Here is a 14934-nt window from a genome sequence, read left to right as displayed (position 1 = left end):
TTGACGTGTAAATTCAGTAGGTACTGCATTTCAACACTGTGCTGTATCCATCACTGAACTATACTTGCTCATTTTATGCCCTTTTGAGTAGTGTTTCCCAGCAGCTTCAGTAGAAGTCTCATCTCAGTGCTGGGTACAAACATAGAAAGTAATTTGAAGGTCCTTCTTTAATTTACAGTTGGTCCATCAGTGCCATGTCACTCCTTTCAGTTAAAAGAAAACAGAGACAGATCCATAGCTCAACAGGACCATTGATGTGAAAATTACATGAAGCTGGCAAGCACAGTTATCTAAAAGTTAATCATAATTGTCATCTTTTCTTAAACACAAAAAGCAAGAACGTTGGCCAGTATGCTTAACTCAGCAGTTGCCAAGGCATCTGCGTGCTCATGGTAATGCATTCTTTCTTTAAGATGATGAAGTAACAAAGTAGACAATGCAGAGTACACACACAAGACAGCATTTCTCAGGAAGCCCTTTATTAAGTCAAGGCAATAAAGAAAAAAACTACTGTTATTCACCATGCTTCTCATCTTGAGGTGGTTCATACTGAGCCAGCTGTGGATTTAAAGAAAGGAATTTAGTTAGTAGCAATATTTCATGTAACACTCTATATTAAGAAGTGAAGGAAAATGCATGGTCTGGACTTGTTCAATTTACTTTATGCATTTTAACTCATCCATATGCAAGTCCATTTTCAAGTCAGGCAATAAAGTAACCCTTCTCCCAAAACATCCATTTCCCACACTGTATAACCATGCAGCCATAACAAGGTGATTTTTAAATGCACTTTGAAGCACATATGTCTTGCCCTTAACTTTTTCCCTGTTTCTAATTCTAGCAGTCTTTAAGTACTTTCATCTTAAAATAGTGACTAGGGTACTATAAACTTTCACTGAAACATCATTAAATGAATCAGTCATTCTCATTGCAATAGTATCCACCTAACATTTCTTGTAATCTTTCTAGCTTCCATTTCGCTTTCTGGAGAGTACAGCCTGGGCAACTACATACTTAAATATGACCTTTACTTGTAAAGTTACTACCAAAGAAAGATACAAAGTTGTTCACATGACTTCAGTGGCATTAAAGATTAGGTCAAGCTTCAAAAACAGTTCAAGAATTATGGCCATCTCTCTGAAATATGCAGGTTCAGTTTACTCAATTAAGATTTCTCCCGTCTGCAAACTGCAGAGTGGGTTAAAAATAAACAAAGTACATACAAATAAAATTTAAAAAGCGTAAATAAAAATTAAAAATAATAAACACCAAAAAAACCCCATGTATTCCTTCCTACCAGTTACAGTAAATTGCAGCACTCTGCTACTAACAAGAACCACTAAAATAGTATTTTTTTATTGTTGTAGACTTCACTACAACACATGACTAATACACAACCTAAAGTCAGTTTTCTTTTCTACCAAGGACCTAACTGTTGACTTCCTGTCCTCCTCCCAACACACATGAATATCTGACATTTGTGTGATGAATGCAACAGTTAGTTACCAATAAAAGCACAAATAAAGACATGTATTTTATGTTAGAGGACTGCTACAAGAGAATGGTAGTGTTCTCCCTGCATGCTGTGTGAACTTCTACAGTATGTCAAGAGTGATGGGCATGACATTGTAGAGGAAAAAACAGGAAGAAACAAAACACACTAATACTGGGAAATATGTAAAGGGGTTATTATTTAAAGAATGAACAGGAAAGCACCAATGAACCCATGATTCCAAAAGGCTTACTTTCCTGCAACAAGTTTTGACTTCTTGAAAAGACTTCTTTAAACAAAGACCCAGATTACTCTGCTCTTATCTGTCTATTTATTATCAGCTGCATTTTTAAGTCTGCTAAAACAAGTGGCTGGTCTACTGCTACTCTGCCTAAAATGCTGTTCTTTGCCATATTTCCTAGGCAGAAATAACAAATGTAGCTGAAGACTCATAATGAGTAACAGGCAAGGAGAATTACTAGGACAGCAAGATGGCACTCAGGATTCTTGGGCATTACCCCTTTGTATTTCTTATGCATTCTCACAGAACTAAAGTGAGGTGGTTGTCTCCCAGTAAAAAACTCAGGGGTATTCACATATAACAACCACCGTCCTCTTTCAACAAATGCATGGAAACCTGCAGTGGCACATAAGCTACTAGCATATTAAATAGCTCACAGGTTTCCTTCTTCAGTGTTGTTAGAAAGCTGTTCACATCTCAGAGCTCTCTCAGACAGCCTGTAGACCCACTAAAGAACAGCCCTACCCTAGCTAGCATTTCAGATTCATTGTTGTTTCAGATAAATACCAAGGCCACTTTAAGTAAAAAGCACAAATTATTGTTCCACGCGGATCTAAGTGCCTGTGTAAGATCCTGCCATGTGTAAGTCTGTGCCAAGTGACACAAAGTAATACATAATATTCCTCCTTCAATCTGCCTTTTGAAAGGCTTTATACTGGATACAGTACCTTACTTGTTTGTCAAAGCTGTCTTGAAAGCATGATCTACATAATATCAGATAACTTAAACACATCCAGACAAGACTCAATACAACGTATTGGACATAATAATACACTTTCCCTAAATAAATAAAATCCCTAGTTTAGCAATATTTTATATTATATTCTATAAGAAGTGTTCCATAAAAAATAATAATCTTTACTACAATGAATTCTATCAGCATTTCTCAGTCATGAGGTTAAACAATGCAACAACAACTATCTATTACTCTAATGGAAGAAAGTTAGCTCTATTTTAATTACTTAAAATATTTTTCTTGTTGTATAATATGGAACTATAGAGTAGCACCAAGTAGGCTTTTACCTTGGTTTTCAGTTTTTTATTTTCTTCCAGCACAGCTTCATATTTTTCTTTCATCTCTGCCACTTCCAAGCGAAGTGCCTCTATTTCCGGATTCTCAGGAGCTGAAGCTCCCAGATGATGCTTCAGAAAACTGATATTTAGATGTTAAGTATTTCTTCAGTTGCATAACTACATTTTAGTTTTCACACCCATGTTGAAGTTAACAGTAAACCATTGAGATTACTACAGGAAAAAAGTTACCAAAATAAGAGAGCTTTTCAAAGTCATAGCTATATTCCTTAAAAACAAACAAAAACAAGATATCAGTACAAATCCTTATGTGTTACTACCCCCTTCTTCTCTTTTCTCTTCTTAATGGCAGATGTTTTGAAGAATTAAAAGAAATAACAAAAAAAGAAGCAATACCAAAAAATGTAGGCGGCTTAAAAACAGCAAGAGACCAAATATGCTAGTTTCCTCCTTCTTCGTGTATTTAAAAACAAACAAAAAACGACAGAAAAAGTGAAGAAGCAAACTTCAGAACCCATTGTCACTGCAGGTACTCAAACCTAATGCTGCAGGTCTCAGCACTGACATGGCCTCTAACTCAGCTTCATAATTGCTGGCACACTGAAATACCCTGCTCTCTTGCACCCTGTCAGACTCTGTTAGCTTGTGAAAATGCAATCATTAGGTAAAATGCATTGACAAAAGTCACGTTCTCAATGCAAGGCTTTGAAATGAGCCTATCCAGTTCACCCACGAGTCAGAAGCAGTACTGTGCATGAAGTCTCAATAAATAAGTCACAGCAAAGAAAAAGGATACTCCAGTGCACTATCTGGTTTCTCTGGCTCTTCATATAAGGCTACCAACACTGCAAATAGAAAATATTCAACAATTGCAAGAAGTTCATGCAACTCTAAGTCTTTAAAACACATACCAGCAGTCAGAAAGCATACATGTTGCATTTTTCCATTTAACAAGATTTTCACCTGTACACTTTGACATAAGCAACAGGTCTGCTGTATCAGAGGGGACAGAGCATTCCACCTAGTAACAGCTAAAGAGTTTTCTTGATCCCTAACCCCACATAGTCTTTAGCTATTCTAACACAGAACACAAAATAGCCTGAAACATTTTTACATATGCCATATGCACACTAGTACTAGCTTTTGCCAGTAACACTGAAATTCTAACTATATTATTCATAAAACTTCTACTTAAGCTACATCTCTAAACCACGGGACATCGGCAGCTTTGTAACTTCCTGCAGAATAGCAAACCTTCATTGAGCATCTACAGTTACAAAACTAAATGGCTACTAAATGGCTAACTGACCCTGATAATCTTTACGGATGGGGGCTCTAATGGCCAAAACAACAGACAAAAGCACCAATACCCCGATAATTTAAATAAAAATAGCCACGTACATAGCAACATAATAGGAAACTGTCACATGAATACCCAGGGAGTTCCCAAACAGAACCACTCCCTGCTCCCCACAGGGGCCACGTGCCGGTTTCAGGTGTCTGAACTACACAGCCAAACATGTTTTCAGCTAAGTACCTCCTAAGTTAAAAGCAAAATTAGGCTGCCTCACTGCTTGGGAGACTTTTTCGCCATCCCATAGGATGGTACTGCGATTGAAAAATCAAATGGTACTCACGCACCAGGCCAAGAGTCTTAGTGCAGCAGCTATTCGCTTGACATCCTAGATCTGCTGCTCCCTCTTTAAACAGCATATTTTCAATATTAGCAGAATATTAATTTTCTCAATATTAACACATTTTTGCCACATACTGTTGGAAGGGTCTCAAAAAGATTTTAGAAGGATTTCAAAGATACCAAGTCACACGTATCAAGTTTAGCATCACCACTTCCCCCAGTTAGATATGGAGAATCATTAATCCAGAACTTAGTTTCATTCATTCTAGAAAAAAGCACTAAGTTCCATCCAAGAAAGGGTATGAAACAAAGGGCTTTTTTTTTAAGATAACATTTGCTGTTATTTCACCTCAAGCACTGACTTCCACTGTAGAAGAACTTCACGAAAAGCACCCATGGAAAGAAAATAAACTAACCAAAAGCACGCATTGGGAGTAGCGCTTTGGCCGAAGAAGAGAGGTCTCGGACACACCAGGCAGGGGAAGGGGCCCGCCTTGCCGTTCTGCACGCACCTCCGGCACCGGCCCCCCACACGGTGAGCGTGCGGGGCAGGAGCGCTCTGCAGCTGCCGGGGCTCGTTTCCAGCGGCCCGCTGCCCTCTCCCGGCGTGCACCGCCTCGCCGCGCACCTCGGACTCCATTTCCAGGCCACGCCGCACCAAGTTTTCCAGGCGAGTTCTTCTGCCGGCCGCCTCGCCGGACTGAGGAGAAAAAGCGATCGGCGAGGCGAGGCGGGAAGCCAGTGGAGAGCGGCAAGGCAGCCCGAGGCACGACCGCGACACTGCCGAGCGGGGCGGCAGCTGCTCCGCGGGAGCGGGACACCCTGAGAGCAACGGCACCCGCCCGCAACGCCCCCGAAGGGCGCCCGCCGGCCCCTCGGGCGGCACCACGCGAGCCGGAGACTTACCCTTGGTGAGCATGTCCAGCACTCCCGACTTCTCCAAGTACTGGCGGAACTGCTCCCGCTTGGAGTCCGCGGCCTGAGGGAGGACGCCCACACGGTCAGATCGGCGGCGCGCCCCGCCTCGACTGCGGAGGCGGCCCCTTGGCACAGGCCGGTCCCGCTCTCCGCCGCGGAGGCGGCACGAAGGGCCGAGCCGGTGTCGGTCGGCGGCCCGCCGCTCCGCGCAGCCGGCACAGAGAGCGGCACCGCGCCCACGCCGGCGCGCTCCCCCCTACCTTGTGGTGCGCCATCTAACCCGCACGGCGCCTGCCCCGGCCGCGCGCCTGCGCCCTGCGCTTTAACGGCGCGAGCGCTTCCCCGCGGTTACCACGGCGACGGCGCCGCGGCAACGGCCGGGGCCTCGCCCCGCGGGCCCGGCCCCGCGCGCCGCCCTCGCTCCCCTCGGGGCGGCCTCGCTCTCCCTAAGGGGCAGCCGGGGCCGGCGCTGTGCCCCCTTTTCTTGCGCAGCTCTGGCCCTCGTCCCGCTCTGCCCTGCTCTCCTCGCCGCGGACGGTTCCGGGGCTCGGCTCAGCCTTCGGGGGCTGTGCCGCCCGCTGCCCGGGACGCGGCCCCGGAGCGCCCCGCGGAGAGGGCGAGCTGTGGCAGCGGCAGTCCGGAGCGGAGCGCGGCCGGCCGTGAGCGGGGCCCGAGCGTGTCCGAGCGGCGGTGCCGCGCTGTTCGGGCGGAGCGGCGAGCTGTCCTGCGGGTCGCTGGAGTTTTTTCTGTTTTCCATCTGGTTTGTGAAATCCAGAGTGTCTGATTAATGAATTTCAGTAGCTGCAGCTGACTGAAATCACAGGAGAAAGTTGCAGCGAGCTGCAGCTGCAGAGGTGCCTACCCAAGAGGCTCTGAAGAGTGATTGATACGTGATGAAATCTTCACGTCAAAAGGAAAGCCTTTTGCCTTAGCCTGTTTAAAAAAAGCAGAAACACTTATACCTGTTTGTTTTTCTGAAACGCTGACAGATAAAATCTATTTATTGTAGAAATAAAAAAAAAAAATTAAAAAAAAACCCCACCAACCAAATGATCTTGCACATATGATGTTAGGGAGTTTTCACGCTTTTTCTCCATGCTCTTCTGCAATGTTTATATTTTTCAGTAGTTACTCTTCATTTGGGAAGGTGCTGTGATTAAACAGAATGTTTGACTCATGGCCAGACATAAAAAAGTTAGTAAAATTCCTCTCACAGCAGCAGAAAAATTCTTTTTTAACTTGTCTTGAACAACAAAAATACAAATGTCCTATCCCATACATGAACATCTAAATGCTAACTTTCTATTATTTAGACAGAAGGAACAGAGTGCATTAAATATGAGGCTTTTTATTATGGAGAGATGAAATGCAAAATAAGCATTAGCAGTTATTGCTCACGGAATTTTACACATCAAGAAATGCAAGAATCAAAGCCGCAGCAGCAGTGTTGATGCCTAAGTCACATTATAGAGTTATGTACATTCTAGTATATTATACAAACTTAAACTTTACAGTGTAAACACAATTATGTAGGGCTGTATTTATGTGTACACACAGAAGTGAAAAGGATACGTACTGGAGAGAAATCTACAGCGAATAGTTTTAATAGTTCTTGTGTGTATTTCTTACATGGACAGTACCAAATTCATGTTGCTGCTGCAAGCAAAAGAGCCTTTTAGGTTTTCTGGCTCCTTTTTTGCTAGCATTGTACAGTTTTCAGTCAATCTGAAACATGGCTGTCTGGTAAGCATAATGACAGTGCACTTGAGGAATTTAATTGTGCTGTATCATCATTATGCTATATCTCACAAATTATTTTTTTCAGTACATGAACAGTATGTGAAATCTGCTAGTAAAAAATACACACAAAAATACTAATGCATTTCAGCTGTGACCACCTCACCAAGTATTTACAGTGTTTCAGTGCTGTGCAACTCAAATAAATGTATTTCATACATAGAAAGCTTGATTACAAATGTACCATAGTATTTGTTCATCTTTGCCTCCTTTATTATTTCAAGATATTTCACGGAACTTCCTTTACACCATATGGACCTGAACAGTGAGTGGATAAATGTCCTAATATTTTGTTATCCCCATAAAAAGCATAAACACAAATGCTCCTCCTAAACAGGTAGAAGCTTTGTTTGATTGAAAAGTTTTAAAAGTTTATCAGAATTCAGGAGAGAGACAAACAGAAAAGGAGTAGTTTTAGTGTTTGATAAAACTTTTATATATCTTTTGACATTGTAACTGAAATCAGGAAAGTACTGCCATATTTGCCTTTTTTTTATTTGTTCTCTGTCTTAGGTTTTTTGTTTGTTTGTTTGTTTGTCATAAAACCAGCTGTGATTTAATGCCTGACTTTTTCCTAATATGTGGATTGAGAGGATGTATGTTTTCCTTTTTAGCTGGAGTGTAGAAGTTTATACTGAGGTCTGTGCCACATTTTCATTACAAAGGAAGTAAAGAGACTGTTTAAAATTACTTAGCTACTCTTGAAAGAGTTACACAGCTTTTCTACCTATGCAAAGAGCTGGTTAAAGTTGAATTATTTAGCTGCACTTACACATAGGTCTGGGTTATGTCTCTGTTCAGCAATTATCCCAGCATTGGTTAGTGCAGCTAATGAGTTAGCGCAGTTAATGAGTGCAGCTAATGAGTTAACTCACACTATATTTGAAGATCAGTGGGGGCACGCCTACTGCTGGCATTACTTGACAGTGACTGTTGCCGAGACAGAGAGAAAAGCTTAGGACTATTCCAGTTTCTGCTTTGTGTAGATTCTGAGCTCACCACCCCCATAGAATCAGAAGTGTCTGGTCGGCTGGAATTTTTTCCATCAGCACTGTAAGGAATTTGGGTTTTGTTTACACTGAAACTGCTTTGTCTTCTGTCACCGTTCTTTGGAAGAGAATTTGTTGGTGCTCCTGTGCTCTCAACCATTGCCTGTCGTCTAGAACTGGTACAAGGGAAAGTTGTACCAGCTTGCAGTAAAGTTTGAGGTGGCATCTCAGCAAAGCTTCTCAAGTACATGTTTGAGGTGGTATCTGCATTCTGAGTATCAACAAGAAAATGTTTCTTTTCAGCCTCTTCTTGTGCATCATGCCTCTCAGTCCAAAGCTCGCCAAGAAAGCCTTCATTATTATTTGTGCTAGCATTTTGAGTCTGATTGTCCAAAGCATTTGTAGCTGGCCTCTTCTTTGGAGATTTATTTTCCTGATTGCAATGGGTGTAATTGCTGCTGCTTTCTGTACGGTTATTTTGCACAGACTGAAACACAGAAGGAGAATTTAAAACTGGGTAGAGCATAGTGTCAGTTTGCTTTTCCATCAAAAAGGTATAATTGCTAAGAGCACAAGGAAGTGTTTTCTGAGGGGTGGTGGATATTCCCAAAGAAGAGTGTGGTATCACAGAGTATTTCTTAGATTTGTTTATGTAGAAATTCTCAGAGTCATCTTTAGTTTTATTCTGCTCACAGAGTCCCATTTTAATTTTTCGGAATCCTAAGTGGATAATTTCTAGAATATTTAAAAACAATGATACAGTTGCTATTGATTGCATAAATAATATAAACACTGTCTTTTCTGTTGGTCTAGATACAAAGCAGTCAACTGTGTTTGGACATGGGTCTCTCTGACATTTATAAAGGGGATCTAAGTGAAAACCATAAAGAAGATACTGCCCAATCATAAAACCAACTTCCACTGCAGATCTTGTGAAAATATGTATCACATAAGTGCAGAGCAAAGAGCCTCTTAGGGGTGCTTTGTTCAGCTTCCTTTGATCCAGTTGCCGGAGCTCCCTCTCCAGTCTTTTACGATTTTCAGTCATTTCTAATTCAGTGCTTTCAAGTTCCACCCTTACCTGAGCTTTCTTTTTTTGCCTTTCTTTTTCCAAGGCTCTTAGTCTGTATAAGGCATGACCCATATACACCAAGGAAGGGGAAGACACAAATATAACTTGCAAGACCCAGTATCTTATAAGAGAGATGGGAAAGGCCTCGTCATAGCACACATTTCTGCAACCAGGCTGCTCAGTATTGCATATGAATTCTGATTGTTCATCATTCCAGACATCCTCAGTTGCCACTCCAAGGACAAGCATTCGAAATATGAAGAGGATTGTTAGCCAAATCTTTCCAATAATAGTGGAATGAATGTGGACCTCCTCTAAAATGCCTCCAAGGAAATTCCAGTCTCCCATGGTTATTCTGCCATATTAACACTAAAATGTATGAGAGAAACAAGTATCAAACATTGTAAAACTTGCATTCCTTCCTTAATATATTATGAAAAACACAACACTGGGAAAACTATCATTATCTCACATTGTAACCATGGGAACATGACCAACTGCTCTTTGATAATTAGGTATTATTTTCTTTCACCTGTGAGATGGAGAACTGCATCATCTGCCTGTGCCTGCTTTATTATTAACATCCTGATAAGCACATCACTACAAGATATTAAACACCCTCAGATCAGTGGAAACTAGAATGCCTGACTTGTAGCAGGATTTAAAGAGCATTATGTGATCCATTTGAATATCATCCAATAACAATGTGAGAGCAGTACATTTATATTTAGGTCACTTATTGAGGTACAGGAATATTTGCTTGTCCTCCTTTTTGGATGTTCCAAGCCCCATGTCACAGCTGTAATTATAGCAGTTCAATTACTGTTTCACAGAGAAAATTGGTTATATAAAGGAGCTCAAGAGGGAATAAATCATCTCATGGAAATGTCAATATTAATTAAAAAGACATGTTTAAGCATATAATTTTGTGCAGAGATTTGCTTTTTGTTTATGGATCCCAACAATAAATAAATAGAACTGCTGTAATTGGTTTGCTTCCCCTGCTCAATGATACCTGCATTTGAAATAGTGAATAGAATGCCTACGTGTCAAGCATTACTATTTTTGGCCACAACTCTTTGAAAAATAAATTATTTGCACAAAAATTCTTTACCAGCATTTTCCTACATGACTGTCATCTGAATACAGATAAACTGGTAATGTATGTGTGTAATTGTACATCTCACCTTTCTTTCATATGTTTGTTTTTCCATTAACAGGATACTACATTGTGGTCAAAATTTTAAATTCTTTTTCAATATTTATGTTATTCTATACATATACAATTGTAACATTTTTTCTTATGTGTGGGGACAAGCAAAACACTTGTAGCTAAGCACCTTTTCATTGTATGTACAGTACAATTCAATAGAATAGTATCTTACTTTGGTATTTTTTAAGATAAAGGTGCTTTAGCATAGCATTTTCTCTTCAAATGGAATTAATCTTCACCCTATAAAACAGGAGTGCTAACAAGTCAACAGAAGCTGGAATTTTATGATTGCAATATTGATGTCCATAGAGGAATCTTTACATTAAGCCTTTTAAACATGAAAATACTTTTGCACATCAGTATACGAATGAGCAAGTTAAACATTTTTTTAAAGAGAAACAAATTAAAAAGAAATTATAAATTAAAAATAAAACATACCTTTCTTTACAAAAATATGTAAAACTAAACATCTGCGACGTCCAATAAAAAATTACAACCCCTGCCATCTTCCATCTATGTGAGTAAATTGACACATTATAAGCAGTTTATTTTGCTACAGTAGCAAATGTAGTGTGAGCTTTGCACATGGAATTTATATTTGCTGGTACTGAAGGGAGGAGAAAATCGATCTATTGTTCAATCTACTCTGCTCCAAGCATAATTTAACTATGAACAGTAAAAGATTATCATTTTTAAAAAGCTAGAAATAAAAGAAATCTACAGCTTTAATTTCTTTGAGATTATCTTCACTTTTGCGTCAATAGCACCTTTTAAGTTTTAGGAACAGTCTCAGCCTCAGAAAAACAGAATAAACCAGAACTTTCAGGCTTCATTTTAGTTTACATATCTCTCTAGCAGCAGACATTCAGCTTGCCTCTGCAAAAGGAGGTAAATCTTCCCAAGCACTATCATTGTAAATTCCTGCAGTCAGTCTGTTCTGCAGCAGCTTAGCACCACACTCCTGATGCAAAAAATCAGTGGATGTACTTTTGTCCACTCCAAACTCACTCCCTCCTCATACACAGCATCTCTTATATTCTATGATTCTACACTTCTTATTTATTCTCCTGAGACCATATTACTTTTCATACTGACATCATTAAAAGATTCCTGAACTTGACAATGATTTGACTCTATTTTCCCCATCCTTATAATTCAGTATTTCTTTTTGGGAGCAAATCATTATAATTCCTGTCTTAAACGACAGACATACTAAATATATCATTCTTCTTGGTCGTGATACTTACATATAGCCTATAAAAACTGACTAGGTGACACAAGTTCCATTTTTAATCCAGACCTTAAGCTACCCATCTGCATTACCTCAGCAGGAAAAATAGGGAGAACAGGCTGAAATATTTTCTGTTATAAAAAAGCACACAAACTGTCTGATCTCAAAGAACATTTTAGGCACTGATGGTAAACTGGGGAAACCGTTTCAAACACTCTAAACATAAAATGTTGGGCAGGGAGGAGGGGAAAATACCTTATTTTACAAAAGGGAAAAAAGAAATAAATATGTCTTTTGTGTGTACAAAAATGTCTTCTGGAGCCAGCATTAGCAGTGCAGTGGCCAAGGGCACAGCCTCATTAGGCACGCCTGGTATTAATGTGCAAGTCCACTGCTAGGACCAGTATGAGTTAAGAAGCATATCTAGCACTATAATGTCCTTTTAGGTGATCCTCATCAGCACTCTGCAAAAGTGTAGTTCTGATTCAAATGTCCTGTAAAAGATAAATAAAATTCCTCTGCTGAGAACTCTAAAAAGCTAATCATTATCTTTTAATTTTGGTGCTGAAGATCAATCAATAGGTCATGTCCAATTTCACACTTGACAGCTTGCCTGAAAGTACTCAATCATTTTGGCAAGCTAGCAGTTTCCAGCCAGCCATCTCTGTGAAGTACTTAAAGCAGGATTCTAAACATGTGTCTTCTATTGAGTACTTAAAGTAAGCCTCTAAATATTTTTCTGTTATTAATAAAACCCTCTAAGTCTGCTGAAGTGATCCACAGACACACACACACACAACCTCCAGCTTATACAGAGATGCTGAAGCTTTGTTTGAAAACCTGAAGTGTTTGGTGAGACTGAGCTGCCATGGCTGGAGATTTACTTGCTCTGTAAAACCTAAATATTAAAAAAAAACCCATGTAACGATCCACAGTGTTCCAGGATGCATTATCTCTTTTAAAATAGTACTACAGTTAAATGACAACTTGACAACTCATGAGGGAAAATAAATTCAAATGCCAACAATAATTTTATAGTGTTGATGCTGCTTTTTACCTTAGTTGAGACAGCTTGCAACTCTGACTATCTACATAAACTGTTTATAACACCTTCAGAATTTAGTAAATGTAGTGTTGTATGGAGAGGCTATTAATTTTTCTTCCAGGTCTAGAAGCTACCTCACTGGCTTTTTATTCACTGGAAAACACTCTCTAAATTTTTATGACTATATTGATTTTTCTTAGCTTAGGGTCAAACGTCACAGTAATCCTCCAATCATGGAAATAGTCTCTGAAGATCAAGGCCTTTTCATTTCTATACATCAATAATGTGCACTTTATGTGTACAATTGATTTTTATTTTCTGCTGTTATCTGTCTGACCCACAAAGGACAGCTAGATAAGCAGAGGCACAAACATCAGTGACGTGTTCAGGCTAACATGAACTCGCTCCCATAGTTTTCTTTCAGTTGTGAAGGAAGACCACAAATGATAAACTGCAACAATGAGAAATTTGGACAACTCTGCTACTCCATGTTGTCTTTAGGATCACCAAATTCAGCAGTATTGTGTTTGAAGGCAGACCAGATATTACCATATGAAGACTGAAACACATACTCTCCAAATTAGTGTAGTTTGTATAGATTATAGATTCACTCTTTATTGCTAAGATACACATGCAAATCAGTAGGTGCACATTTATATTTTCACTTTCACAAGCAAAATTTCTGAAGATGCCCTGGCCTATATCAGAAAGTTTAAGGGGTTTTTTTTACAGTTTCTGTTTTTATCTTAGTTCACTGTTGATAGTTTTTAATGCATTCCTCTATTAGCTTTAAAAATTTGTATTTTCTGCATACTTTTATATAGCTTGCTGTCTATTTTCCTCTCTTAATCCCTTGGCTGTAAAATTTTATTTGTACATATACTGTAAGTTTCTGTGACTGCTTTTAGTTCTCTCTGACCTTGCTCCTCTTTACATTTTCAAGTTTCCATGTTTACTTTATTAGGCTTCCTCTCTCTATTTTTTTTTTTCTTCTTTCCTGCCAGTTCTGTATCCATCTGCTGGGCTCAGGGTTAGTGTCTGTGGTTGGGGTCAGGGCAAGGGAGATGGGCTTCACCTGGGAGCTGCAGCATGTAGGTTGTTCTCATGAGGTGTGAAAGTGGCTGAGCCAAGGATTGAGATAGGGTGGAGGAAGGGATGGGTTGGGGCAGCAGACGTGCAGCTACTGAGGCTGGGGTATATAAACCACAGCCTCTGGTCAGGGTGCTCTGCTGTTCCTCCAGCTGTTTCAGCTTCTAGGCTGTTTCAGCTCTTTGGGCAGGTGTGTTCTGGAGTTTAGAGAATGGAGCTACCTGTCTGAGTAAGGCTTCAGGACCGGTGAAGCTTCAGCAGCCTATGTAGTAGAAAGTACACTTGTGACAGACACCCCCCAGTCAGGATCCTGGAGAGAACCCCCCTGCTGCATGACATCCCCCAAAATAAATGCACCAGCCTTGGTAGTCTCAGGGGTCTTCATGGTCTCAGTGGGTCTCATGGTTTCCTTCCCATGTGTCAGAGACTCCCCCCATCCTAAATGGCACCCCCAAGTGGGTGGGAAACCTCCCTCAAAGGGGGCAGAGATCCTCCCAAATGGGTAAGACACACCCCACACCCCCCAAGTGGCGGGTATGGAGGGGAGCAGTGACATCCTGCAAATTGCGTGCGGGGGGACAGCCCGGTCCCCCCCAGTAAAGACACCAGCCCTGGCGTCCCCACAGTCTTCATGGTCTTCGTGGGTCTCGTGATCTTCTGGGGTTGGGGAGACAGAGCCCCCTCCTAGAATGGTGAACAGAGTCCCCCAAATTGGGCAAAGACCCCCACAGAATGATGGGGAGTGAGAAGGACCCTGGACTGTCGACCCAAATCGGTGTTGATGACGCCACAAGGGAACAACCCAGGACCTGTGACCCTTCCCGACACCCCCTCAGAGGACCCCGGCTCCCGGGTGACCCCGCCACCCTCACCCATCCTCTGGGTCCCATGGGCCCCTCCGAAGCTCCGCCCCCCTTCCTTGTCACCCGTCGCAACAGTGATAGCGTTGGCGTTTTGGTGGCGTTTCCCTCCGGGGCGGGGTTTCCTCACCCAAGTCCCCCCAAAACGGTCCCCGCGCCCGCCCGCTCCCCATTTGCTCCCGGATCCCGCGGGGATGCGGCCCCAGAGAGGTATGGGGGAATAAGGGGGATGAGGGCAGGGGGATGAGGGCGGGGGGGT

At 41.3% G+C, this 14934-nt stretch overlaps 3 protein-coding genes across 7 annotated transcripts in view; 1 reads left to right on the top strand and 2 right to left on the bottom strand.

Moving 5' to 3' along the window:
• Nucleotides 1–462: 462 nt before the first annotated feature.
• On the bottom strand, nucleotides 463–5759 carry LOC121359954 (MYC binding protein). The gene is made up of 5 exons (XM_041479383.1): nucleotides 5640–5759; nucleotides 5368–5440; nucleotides 3622–3670; nucleotides 2817–2946; nucleotides 463–558 (listed from the first exon to the last, which is right to left on the bottom strand). Exons 1-5 carry the CDS (start codon nucleotides 5652–5654, stop codon nucleotides 514–516), a joined length of 312 nt encoding a protein of 103 aa, XP_041335317.1. The 5' UTR covers nucleotides 5655–5759; the 3' UTR covers nucleotides 463–513.
• Nucleotides 5760–5854: 95 nt separating this feature from the next.
• GJA9 (gap junction protein alpha 9) overlaps nucleotides 5855–14934 on the bottom strand; it is a 16776-nt gene continuing 7696 nt past the window's right edge. For 3 of the 5 annotated variants that reach the window (XM_041479378.1, XM_041479379.1, XM_041479377.1), the window contains 2 exons: nucleotides 8052–9606; nucleotides 5855–6312 (listed from right to left, as the gene is read on the bottom strand). In XM_041479378.1, the coding sequence (XP_041335312.1) occupies nucleotides 8053–9585 (1533 nt within the window). In that variant the 5' untranslated portion in view covers nucleotides 9586–9606 and the 3' untranslated portion in view covers nucleotides 5855–6312; nucleotide 8052. Of the gene's footprint in view, nucleotides 6313–8051; nucleotides 10211–14934 lie in introns of those variants that run through there. The other 2 variants (XM_041479380.1, XM_041479381.1) reach the window with 2 other exon arrangements.
• Nucleotides 14551–14934, top strand: part of LOC121359962 (NF-kappa-B inhibitor delta-like) — a 4610-nt gene continuing 4226 nt past the window's right edge. Inside the window, exon 1 of the mRNA XM_041479390.1 lies at nucleotides 14551–14885. Coding sequence (XP_041335324.1) covers nucleotides 14551–14885 — 335 coding nt within the window. The remainder of the gene's footprint in view (nucleotides 14886–14934) is intronic.

Source organism: Pyrgilauda ruficollis, unplaced genomic scaffold (genome assembly GCF_017590135.1).
Source record: "Pyrgilauda ruficollis isolate IOZ18807 unplaced genomic scaffold, ASM1759013v1 scaffold48, whole genome shotgun sequence".
NCBI classification, from domain to species: domain Eukaryota; kingdom Metazoa; phylum Chordata; class Aves; order Passeriformes; family Passeridae; genus Pyrgilauda; species Pyrgilauda ruficollis.
This window is presented reverse-complemented; position numbering and strand designations above follow the sequence as displayed.